Source organism: Ammospiza caudacuta, chromosome 6 (assembly GCF_027887145.1).
Source record: "Ammospiza caudacuta isolate bAmmCau1 chromosome 6, bAmmCau1.pri, whole genome shotgun sequence".
Taxonomy (NCBI): Eukaryota; Metazoa; Chordata; class Aves; order Passeriformes; family Passerellidae; genus Ammospiza; species Ammospiza caudacuta.
Window position 1 is genome coordinate 40401642 of NC_080598.1, and position 12703 is coordinate 40414344.

At 37.6% G+C, this 12703-nt stretch overlaps 1 protein-coding gene across 6 annotated transcripts in view; it reads left to right on the plus strand.

Annotated features, from left to right (window-relative positions):
* The window catches only part of NPAS3 (neuronal PAS domain protein 3), a 583895-nt gene that overhangs the window by 549723 nt on the left and 21469 nt on the right, over window positions 1-12703 (plus strand). For all 6 annotated transcript variants that reach the window (XM_058807169.1, XM_058807170.1, XM_058807172.1 and 3 more), the window contains 2 exons: window positions 6091-6284; window positions 10927-11033. In XM_058807169.1, the coding sequence (XP_058663152.1) occupies window positions 6091-6284; window positions 10927-11033 (301 nt within the window). The remainder of the gene's footprint in view (window positions 1-6090; window positions 6285-10926; window positions 11034-12703) is intronic.

The following is a 12703-nucleotide window of genomic DNA, read 5'->3' on the forward strand; positions in this document are numbered from 1 at the left end:
TGGGTTGTTTCTCACATGATGCTTGTCTTTAAGCACCAATAAGTTTGAGGTCTCATAAGGATACTTTTTTTTATACCCTCAGGATTAGCCTGAATTCTGCCTGTGACTATTTTAAGCAGTAGAATAGGATTTGAATCTTATTATTTGAGAGAGTGCTAACAGAGGAAAGATGGGGAAAGCCTAAAGTGTCTCCAAAAACTAGTATTGACTTTTTAGCAATAAAATACGTCCTGAGACCAAATATGCTGTTTAAATGTAAATACCATTTCCATTTTCAGACTGTCTTTTGCAGGTGTATCTGAAGGGATTTTAAACGTACTTGTAGATGGGAAAGAGGCTATTGACCTTGAAACTATGTATGTGTTAGGAATAATGTTCCCCCTCCTTGAAATCCAACTCATATTCTTTGAATGGGTGCTCAAGACTGCAGCTCTGAACAGAGGTTTCACATGGCATTCATTGCCTAACTCAATCAAGACTGACTGCAAAGCTGTTTCTCAGGAGTCATAGACTATATTGCCTTGTCTTATTTTCATCCACCATGGTTCTGAATGTAACAGTGACAGCTGCACTAAGTACTACTTTTCTTAGTTCTGGTGCAGACTTGATATAATAGGACAAGGTTGTAGACACAATGCTCTTCATTAAATGGACTACTGTAGTTGAAAAAAAGACCCCAGATATACAGGGTTTTCAGCATACAGGCATTTTTTTGAGGCTAAAACTGAAGTAACAAATTTTTGAATCAAGTAAGTGTTAAGAACAATTACTGTAAGTAGACAGGTTATTTGGTTACGTTGTCCAAGAGAAAAGATAGATGATGCTTATGAGGTTGGAGATGGCTGATGTTAACAAGGGAAAATGATAAAATGGTTATTTCATAGATTAAAAGAGATAGCAAGTCTAGCATTGATTCAACAGGAATATACATCTACAAACTTTACTTGACACAATGGATGAAACCCATCATGTAAAGTGCACATGGCAAGCCCAATGTGTCCTCTGTGTGTTAAGCTAAGTATACACAATAGAGGCTTGATTGGCCTGTGTACAGCAAGTTGGATGCATTTGGGACATCTCAGACTTGCTGCACATGTGGGGTGATCCAACATATTACAGTTGTAGTGGCTCATTCCTTTTCAACACCCAAATGTCATGCTCCATGGGATCTCCTGTTAGTAATACTGTAGGGGTTGTAGAAATGCAGTAAGTCTGAGAAGGGGATGATGAAGTACTACAGGACCTGCAGACTCAAAGCCTTACTGGACCTCTCATTTCCCAGCTACTGCTGAATGATAAATATAAGCCAATGATGTCTTCTCCCAAAGCTTTCATGAAGACTGGGAGAGCAGGCTTTTATCTCAATTGAGGATGGGGCTGTGGAACCACAGAAACAAACAATTTCTGACCATGAGAAAACATAAGCAAGTAGAAATGTTGTAGTGATTTCAGTGTGACATGAGCAGGAAGGAAGAGAAGTGTGGTAAATAAAGAAACCTATACTGAATGGTTGTATTTTTATGTCAGAAAAGGAAAAACTTTCAGATGCCATTGTATAAACTCCCAATGCAACACTGGGCTCTGTTTTCCTCATAGTCCAGAGGAAATTCTGCTTCCAAATATTCACTCTTACTTTAGAAATCACCTGAAACCATGTAGGAACTCATCACCTCGCAGAGTGTAAAAACATTTGTCTCACTGGTGTCACAGACAGGTTTTGAGATGCATGGATGTGTATCAGTGAGTGAAGGAACACACAACTCTTTGAAGGAAAAATGAGAGGCTATGGGTATAGTTTGTAAGATATTTCTTTGGCCAATTTCATCAGTTTAAATTGGTTGTGTTTTAAAGATTTAGATGTGGATTTTGTAAGTATAAACTAACATATTTGAGACCAAAACAAATATATACATATATATATGCTTCAGAAACAGTTGTTTCTGTAAAAGGGGAATAAATGTGTGTGTGAATTGTTTATAAAATAGCTAAATACCTAGGTGCACACACTAAATAATTTGGATGTTTTCATATGTGATTGTTTTCTAAAAAAATTATTCTACACAATAATTTTAAGACTTCAAATTTAATGTCTCATTAAATGAGCTGGAGGGACAGCTTCTGCTGGTGCTGTGGTTTCAGACACACAATAAATTGGCATAATCATTTACACAGAGAACAAAAGAAGTAGTTTAGAAATTTGTTTCAAAATTAAGTTTAAGTTTTGAAGCACACAGAGACATTTGAAAGGTGAAATTCACAGATTTTTCATGCTTGCAGGTTTTTATAGCCTCTGGTAATGCATGTCCTTACTCTGACATCACATGTATGTGAAAAAATAGATGTAATATTTGAAGATATCTTTTGACAAAGAAAGTATTTCCATCTTCAGAGGTGAGATTTAGCTTTAAAGGATGATGAGCAAGTTCCAGATGTGTTTTTCTGTTGCTGGGCTTTACTTTCCCTAAGTATTGACAGAGGGAAGGTTTTATCAAGGTCTTTGTGATGTGCTTGTTTATAATGAGTAGACATTAGTAGAGCACATCTAAGAGCATATCACTAACAGATGACTAAAGAGAGCATATGGCAGGGAAAAGAAATATATATTTGTCCAACCAGTGTGGCTTGTTAACACTCCCACACTCATAAACTCATGTGTTTACATGTACTTACAATATTTTGCAAATCCATTTTCTAATCAGCTAAAAATAAAAGCCAAATAATTTTTTCCCAATATTAGTTTGTTAGGCAAAGTTGATTTAGGTTTTTTGCTTTAAACAAAGCAATTAAGCAGTTCATACAATTTTTACAGTATTTGTTTTGCTTCAGCATTACATCTTTACAGTATATGTGTTATTTTAATTTCTCAGTGTTAAAAGTTTTGGTCTCACAAAATGCTTTTTCTTCACCCACCTGCCTATCCAAGGTTGTACTACAAGCAATAATATAGATCAGAATAAGGAAAATTCTGGTCTCGATCAGGTCACATGACTTATTTCAACCATGAGACTTCCCTGGGCTTCTGTAGTATGAATCATAAAATCATAGTTACACCTACTAATAAACAGTTTGTAAGCAAGAAATTTCTGGACAGTTAACCCAGTCCAGCTCCCAGCAACATAAAAAAGGAGTCTTGTCATTAATTTAATTCTGAAGGTGGATGAAGAAATTATGGGGAAATCTGTATACAGCTCTTGACATACAAAGTTTCTGATGACCCTGTGATCAGGAGTATGGTATTCACCCACCTTTTCGAAATAGACAGAACACAGTATCACTGTCTTCTCTTGCTGTGACATCTAAATGTGCCTGTCTATTCATATGGCATTAGTAGAAAGAAGATAGAGTTTAAAGATTGATTAGGACTAACTTTTCAGAAGGAAGCATTTATAAAGGTAACTGCACAGAAGAGCTGTGTTTACTTTTTATTTTCAGGAAATTCCTAGCAAATTCTTACTATATATTTACATCTGGAGCCAAGTATTGTCCTTCATAAAATAGTTTATTGTTGCAATTTAGCTTCATTAAAGTCATAATACTGCTTTAGGATGTGATAGACTAGTGCTGTGGGATTGAATTATAAAGAGATTAATTTTAGCTACAGGAGATAATTGACCCTATAATTCCTATCACCCCTAATCCCAGTTCAAATGAACCAGTGTTAAAAGTGGCAATACTCACAATATAGACAAGGTCATGACAGTTAGAATTGTTTTTTACTACCAATTTAACTAATGTTGTCATAGAAGGGGATTTCAGGCATGGAAATACAGATCCTTTAGAGGCACACAGGCACTGGAAATGGTGGGTAGTTTGCTGTACCTTTCCCAGTGTAGAGAATCAGAATGAAATTGAGTGCTGACCCCTAAAATTTTACTTCATATGGGAATTGTGAACATGTTTTGATCCATGGTGGAATTAGGAACATGCTAAATAATTTGAATATGGAAGCAAATTCTCTTGAAATTCAACAATGTTAATATATGGTGGTCCTAGCAGGTTTGGAACTGTCTCTTGGGCAATACTATATCTGAAGTGTATTTCAGATGAAGTATCAGAAAAAAAGTGAGGTACTGCCTGAATAGACAGTTGTTCAAAAACAAATCATTTTGATATTTAGCTGCAAATGACATGAAGGTTTAGAAAAATACAAAGAGATATATATATATGATATAGCTTAAAAATTCCCTGAAGTGTTCATGCCAACTTCAAACATATTAGCATAAGGACTCTTACAAAAAAAAAACAGCAGAAAAATTATACTTTTGTATAGCACGTTCAGGATAAGATAAATTTTCACATTTTTACCAGTTATCCATCAGCATTTTCCAAGCATTTACAGATTTGAGTTTTGCAGTAAGCTGAAACTGCATGATAAAGAGACAGATAATGATAAAAAGGAGATGTATATGCAAGCCTAGCTCGAAGGAGCAAAATATACTATTACTGCCCCTCCTGTGAAGTTAATCCTATTTCTTTTAGCTATTTCTTATTAGTTAATGAAGTTTTAAGAAAAAGAAATAATTAAAGTGGGTTTGAAATGCTGTTTTTGCATCTTTGCCTTTAGGAACTTTTTCAGATATTCATAGAGTAGTTTGCCCTTGAAAGGTGCATTAAGTGTGAGTTTAGGCAATAGTTACTTTAAACATGGGTGGTCAGAAACCTGTAACTGAAATGGCCATACACAGCAGCTAATCACCTTCCTCATTCAGATTCACCACACTGGCTAGGCTCAAAATGTGAAATAGTGGTGAGAGGAGATGTTTCAGTGATTAGATCAAAAAAAAAAAAGAAACAAATTTCAAGTCCTACATCACAAATTTGCTAGCATTAATTGGATTTTAATTTGGATGCACTTTGTGATTTGCAATCTTAAAAATGACACATTTTCCTCTCTCTCACTTTCTACTATCAATCTCAGATCAGAAGTAAAGGGCTTGTCTTCTATCTTTGTGAGATGAGTATCAGTACAATTATTACCACATTTTTCTCACCTCCTCCTGTGACCCAGGAATCAACTAACTTCTCTGTTGACCTCTGGGTAGGGAGTCTGGGATGACAGAAAAGGGGCCCTCATCTCCTGGAAGTGTTCCCTTGATGTTGATGATATACTGCATTCTGAGGATGAAAATCTGTGGCAGCCAGCAACTGCCAATTCCTGTGCATCTGTTATCCATGAGTACAGGAACTGCAGTTTGATTTTCATTTCAATATTCTGTATTTATATTATTTTACTGGATAAAACAACCCCTTTTTTTATACATAGAACTCCTGAAGGAGTGAAACTGGAAGTGGTGAATAATTCTTTTCCCAGAGATTCAGTTTTCTATTTCAGGCAGCGCTCTTAGAAGGGGGATGCAGTTCTTATGGATGCTATTGCATCTGAGCATCTTCTGGTATTATCTTGTGCATATGGAAGAAAACCACCACCCCCAGAGCTCTCCATGCATGCCTGGTGCACTAGGCAAAGGCATTACACATCTACCAACTCTTTAAATGTTTTAATGCGGATGCAGAAAGACCATGCATCCTGCGCCTGAGCTCACAGATCACCTGTAGGCAGTTGCTTCTCAATTTGCCAGCCACAAAGAAGAAATTCAAGGCAGTGAACAGTGTTTCCATGGTGTAGGTGACTATCAACTCAATGAAATCCATTATGTTTCAAAACTGGTAGTCTTATGTCATATTCAATTTCCAAATACTATAACATGGTTACTTTATTAATTTTCAGCTTCATTATTTCAGTTTTATCTGACTCTCTTTTTTGTTGAATTTCTACTTCATTGTTGTTGTCTTCTTTCTTTGTGTAACAAACACCACAGCAAAAATCAACACCACAGGTTGTTGGGTTGTTAGGTTTTTATTTGATGAATGTGAAGCATTTTCCTGTTATGTTCTTTTTGCCATGAGGACATATAGGGCATGTTGACAGCCAATATTAATAAGCTTAACAATGATACTGGCAGTTACTTGGTACAATTTTAGGCAGTGTTAAGTGATCTGTGGGGAACAGTACAACTATCCTTTAAAAGAAACTGATGTCACAGCTGCACTCAGAATTCACTGGTATTTTTTATTGGTTTTGTTTTCCAGGTGATTCATATAACAGGCCGGTTACGTCTGAGAGTGTCGCTGTCACACGGACGGACAGTGCCCAGCCAAATCATGGGACTTGTTGTTGTTGCTCATGCTTTGCCACCTCCTACAATTAATGAAGTCAGGATTGACTGCCACATGTTTGTCACTCGTGTGAATATGGACCTCAATATCATTTACTGTGAAAATAGGTACGGCTTTTAGATCCTTTACTTCTTTGTTCTATGGGCTTGGCAAGAAGTTTTGAAGTTTTTGACTTTTGCAATGTCATCTTGGTGTTGTAGGAGAACACTGAATTCACTCTCATCATTGCTACCTTCATTTTCATTACATTCTAAAAAGATAAAGGTAAATTTAAAACTGCAATTTGCAGGATGTCTTCTAGAATAAGGGAAGATACACCAGGAAATATTCCTCTGAGTTTTCTCTGCTTTTTACAGTCTTTCACCGTCCCTCTCACAGGCAAGATTTGGGACTAGACAGACGTTGGTCTGACCTGTATGCCTGTCCTTATGCTCCTCCATCCTCCCCTCCACAAGTTTTTCTGTCTGAAGTTTTAAAGTTTTCCATTTTTGAACTAATTTGCAGATTACAGCTATCATGCTCGGTGTTTAACGGAACGGAAGCACAGATGGCCTAGATAGTAGGCTAGAGAGGTGGGATCTGTTGCAGTTAGAGGTGGGAAAACTGTAGAATAAAATTGGTTGAGGGCATACTGGGAAAGGCAGCAGTGAAATGGGAACAGGTGATGAAGAGTTGTTTGGGGGAGGCTGTGTTCTGTGTGATAGTGATGAGTGATCTGGGAAGGGGAAAGAGAGGATTTAAATTCAGCTCCTGCTCCCTGGGGGCTGGGTGCCCGTGGCGCTGGGTGCTCTGCATGGCTACCTGTGAGGGCAGGACATGGCAGCCAGGGCCCATCCACCACCCCAGAGGGGAGCTGGGGGCACAGGGGCAGCTCCAGCCCCTGGCATTGGGCATCTCCTGAGGACAGGCAGTGGAAAGGGGTCGGGTCAGGAGGGCCGATGGCCAGGCAGGGCTGTGGGGAGCTGGGCACTGACTGCCATGGGGGCCTGGGCTGTGCCTGGCGTGGGGGGAGAGCAGGGAAGCAGAGGGGCTGATCAAAACCATTAAGACCTCAGATTTTTTGAAAAATCAAAATATAATCCAGGGAATAGGTATTCAGAGTGAAAATATCTGAGAAGGAAATTACATGTAGTAAGTCTGGGTCCTTTGATGGAAGTCCAAGGTATGGGGAAAAGGTTGGAAAGGAAGAAGGAAGGTAATGCAGCCAAAATAAATTTTGTGAAGGGGACATCATCAAAAAGTGGAAGAAACAAGGTGGCTACTGCAAGCTTTTCTTGTGACAGCAACGATGGCTGGAAGCTCTCTGATATGAAAAATCATAATTGCTCAATAATAGTGGAATACCTGTGATCAGGATAGCACATCAATATAAACTTTTATTAAAAAGGATAAACTCAACTGTTTTGTTGAATCAGGATCTTAAACAACTTGAAATAATATTGGATTTCAATTATGAGGTTGTCTTTGCTGCCACATTGCTGCACTGCTGGAATACTTTTTAAAATACTACATGGCTATTAGAGAGAACACTTCATCTACACTTCCAGATCATTGTCTAAAAGTGAATATATTATTCTTGTTTTTAAGCTTGGAAAAACTGCTTCATGGAAAGTGGTTTGCACAAAGTCACAGAAAAAGTGGACAATGGCATTAAAGTTTGGGCTTTTTGCCTGAGAATCCAGCCAGTGACTATCCAGATGCTGGCAAAAGAGCTTTGGGGGTTAGGAATAGGATCTAGAACAAAACTTTTCCCTAAGTCTTTGATTTCACTGTGACCTACCTAGGTAGTAATGGAAAGCTGCTACCACTGCAGAGTTTTTCAAAGGCCTCTGTGAAGTGAGTTGCTGGTATCTATCCAGCTCCTAATGAACAAATTCCCTTTTAACAAAATCACCTGCACTTACTGCTGCCTTTATTGGCAACCTCCATAAAAAAAGCCAGGAATCAAATAGATGTGAAAAATGAACTGTTCCATCAGGTCAAGAATGATATGAACTTTTAGGCCAAATTAGGATGACTTATGCTTTCTCTGCTGCGAGTTTGGCATTTTTATGAGCCCTGAATTGTATATGTGGGGTTTTTTTTAATTAAACATTTTTCTCAAACCATCCCTTTATATTCATGTAGCAATAAAACTTCCAAATGCCTGAGAAAGACATCACTAAAAACTGTAAAATTCATCAGGTGAAGTGCAATGATTGGTAATCACATAGGAAGGGCTGATAAAACATGGTAAACTGTGGGAAGACAGCAAGAAAGTCTTGAGTTTATTAATGTTTTTCAATTTTTTAGCTGAAGGCAGCATTATAAAGCAACTTTTCCTTATTTGTTATGTATTTTGTCTCGTTGTAATGCAGAATGCATATAGTGGTACTTGAATGCATGCTACAATAATTCCACTTTAAGCCCCTGTGTCATTGTTAAAAATCTTTTTAAAATATTTTATAAAGTTAGTTTCAAATAGTAGAAATACTTCTGCCAGTGCTGGGAGGTGAATGTGGTCTCACTGATACAGCAGGATTTCCACTCATCTAAAATGAAATAAGACTGACAGGACTTGGATTTCACAGCAGCTACAGTGCAGAATATGACTGTAAAAACTGCATAAATGACCAAAAAAAAAAAAAAAACCCAGAAGATGGGAAGGAATTAACAGAACAGCTGATTAAAGCTGTCAGATTAATTATCTGGGTGTTTGCCAAGGCTGTTCTCTGAGTCAGGGACATTGGGATCTCTCTTCTGGGATTATAGAAAAGGAGATAAGTATCCCACCCTGAATATATGAGCTTGACTCCTGGCACTTGCGGGCAGCTACGAAATTCTTTGCGGTGCCACAGTAAAGCAAGCACAACATTGATGAAAACAGAGAAAAATGGATCCATGCTGGGCAAGCTGTAAGCACTATTTATGGAGCAATGGGGAGTTACTGGCAGCTGCAGGGAGTGTGGAGCAGAAGCCATGCCACTTAACTGAAATGAATGCTCACAGTGGACCATTGGATCAGCAGGGGTGAGATCAATAGTACTCCTACTTTTCCAAGTGGTTGCCTGCTTGAAACAGCAGTGAGCAGGAATGACATTACTCAAGTCTTTGGGTGCATCTTGTTACTTTCCTCAGAATGAAGAGATCTCCTTCATAATCCTGGACTCAGTGCACAAACTAGCCAGACATTAGCTTCCCTCTGAGGCAAGATCTGTTAGCTAGTATACTGGCTATTCAAAAAAATTCATATTTTTATTTGAGAGTGTGAAATATGGACCTAAAATTTTGTTGCCTAAAATGCGGTGTGTTAATCTGTGTCTATTTTGCAAATGTAGGATTTGTGTCTTCTAAGATTCACCATCTCAGATAATCTGGGATTTCTTTATTAGTCAGTGGAGTGAGAAAAGCACCTGCAGAGGAAAAATCATCTCAGATGGTGATAAATAACTAAAAGCAAAATGAGAGACTGATGCTAGAGTGCATGATCAGTCTGTGTGTTTTCAGCTGTTGAGGATTGAAGACCATTTGGAAAGAGACAATAGCCAGTTTAATGTGGACTGTGATACCACATCTGCTAATATGTGCCCAAAAAGAAATGAGCACATGGCAGAGGTTTGACTTGTTGGCCCTGACAGTGGTTGTCAGTAGATCCTTCAGATATGCAGAAGCAGCCTTGTGTAGCAAACCTCAAGCCTACGAACGTGTGCATAATTTCAGCAAATTCAGCAAAACACTGTACCATATACCTACCTTTAAATTTCAGTCCTGTAAGTCAGTGGAACCATTGATCTGCTCAAACACAAGCCTATGCATATGTTTTATAGGACCACAGGGTAGTGGCCTGCCTAGAGATTGCCCCTTTCTACTAGGCTGGCAGGGTGGGATTTCCTCTACCTGATTTTATCATAGAATGTACCATAATCATTGGAGATTATTTCAAACCCTAAAAAAAGTATCCTACGTCTAGAAAACAGACATAGTTTCAAACTCTTGCTTGAGTGGGGCATTTTCCAATTTTCTTTTAAATGTCTGTACTGTGTTTAGGGAGGTTGACCCCTTGACTCTCCACGATGTGAGTTTACACACGCACACAGACACAAGTGCACAGACACAGAAACACACGCACACAAAGGTCTGCAGAATAGATTTTAAAGTTTCTATGTGCAATAAACAACAAAGTCCCAGTTGAAAGGACCCAGAGTGAAAGCTGAGCTCCCAAATGAATTAGACTAAAAAAGATAACACCCTGAGGCATCTGTGTGTCTCAGCATTTAAATTATATCCCTTGAAATATGAGTTTGGACTTGGTGCCAAGAAATGGTTGAAGAGCTTTTTCATGAATATACTCAATAGAAGACCAATCTGTTGAAATGAAATGTGTCTCTAATCATTTGGTATACACATAACATGTTTCTACTTTATTATGTAACCTTGAATCATCTTAGTCTTTTAATGAGGATTTTGGATTGTCACTAATGCTTTACAATTTCATGGAATTATATTGTTCTGGTGTTATGCTATATGGAGAATATGCACTAGAATTTAATTTTCCACTTAGTTAAATAGATAAAATAATTTCTAGGTTTCTTTTAAAAGATTTTTTTCTTTATTTTCCTCTAAGGCCTTGTCTCATTTGTACAGATATTCCATTCAAATGATATAATGCTGAAAAAACTTTTTAGCAGATTTAACTTTCTGAGTCATTTGACAATTCTTTTGTTCTTTTCTTTCTTGAATTATAGGCTTTATGTTCTTTTTCCTTTTTAGGATTAGTGATTACATGGATCTGACCCCTGTAGATATTGTAGGAAAGAGATGTTACCACTTCATTCATGCTGAAGATGTGGAAGGCATTAGACATAGTCACTTAGACTGTAAGTACTTCCATTTTTGTCAAATTATCTGGTACAACAGCTGATTGCTCCTAAACTATAATTTATGTTGCACAATTGGGATCTTCATCTTACACCTGCTTTTTTTTTGGTCAGAGGTTTTCACAGAGGATGGTTTAAATGTAATTCTTTGTGTGATTTATTTTCCAGTCTTTTTATAGACATATAAGACCATTTAAATATGTGGAAATAAAGCATTATATTTGTATTACTTGAATTTCCAGCAACTGTTAATTTACATGTGCTATGCATTATTTTAATCCTTAAAGAGGCATTGCTTACATGAGAAACTCCCTCCTTGGCACAGAATAGGAACTCCTCCTCTTTGAGGATTTTGGGTTTTTCAGAATCATAACACAGAGGACAAAAAACTGCAGCATAATTGGGATTTCACCAGGTTTTTTCATACAGAACTGAGCTACAGCTCTACTAGTGCTTTCACCACTCCATGTGTTAATATCTAAGTGGCCCCATCCTTACAGCATCTAAGTCCCTCTTGTATGCACACTGGGAGTATCTGACTGGGATAGGGATAACAGAAGTACAAAAATGCTGCAAGAGACAAACCTTACCAGAGAACATGTGCAGTGTCTGTGTATGGGGGAAGGGAGGTTCAGCATGATTCCTTGTAATTAAACTCTTTGTATTCCTCTTACTAAAAGCCATAGGGCCTAATTCTTTTCTTGTTGAGATCTGTTGACTTCAGTGATGGGGCTCCTGATTTACCCTTGTGCGAAAAAAGACTTAGGCCCATAATCTCTAATTTATCTGTGCCTGCAGTGAAGCCAGATAATTCTTTGGAAGTTTCAGTGACTGACTGCATTTATGATTGACTTTGGTGTTTTTCTTAATCCAGAAGATGATCTGCAAACTGCTTCTTAAATTCAGAGTCACAGATTTGAATAACTCTGCTCCCCCTGCATCATGTCCTACTAACATTTCCTAATAAAAGGGCAGCAGCCCAAATGCAGCCACATTTAATTAGATTTTACAAAACCATATGACTACAATAGAAAGCAGAAAAAAATGTTCCATCCCAAATTACCGTGCATGATGTGCAAGGGAAAATAGGAGTATAACTGACCGGAAAGCAGGAGAATAGGGACAGCTTCTATAACAACATATGGCAGCCAACAGCAGTATTAGGCTGTGTAAAGATTACAAAAGTTTCTAGAATGTTAAATGTGTTTGGCATAAAATCAAGTTAGATATGTTTCTGCAGAAAAAAAAAAATCAACTATCCAAAGGGATAAATAAAATAATTTTGTGTCATTTAAATTTTAAGCATTTAATAACCAGGTGAATATGTCAGTTGCTGAGAAATGAAGGAACAAATTCAGAAACTCAAATTCTTGGTACTCTTGAAACTGAAAGTCAAAAATGACAAGTTGCACTTTCACTGCACTATCTGACCAAGGAAATAAAAGATATTTATGACTCAGATTTCCCATACCACCTGGCATAGATGAACATCCCATTTGAAAAAGACCTTAATCTTCTACATGACCACTTCTCTCTCAAATAGGATATGTTTTATGAAACATTTATCTTCAGAAAATTTCAAGATCTATGCAGAGAGTATGACTGTAGTATGGTCGAGTATATAAGCACTGGACTAGGACTCAGGAGACCTTAAAGACAGGAATGACTTC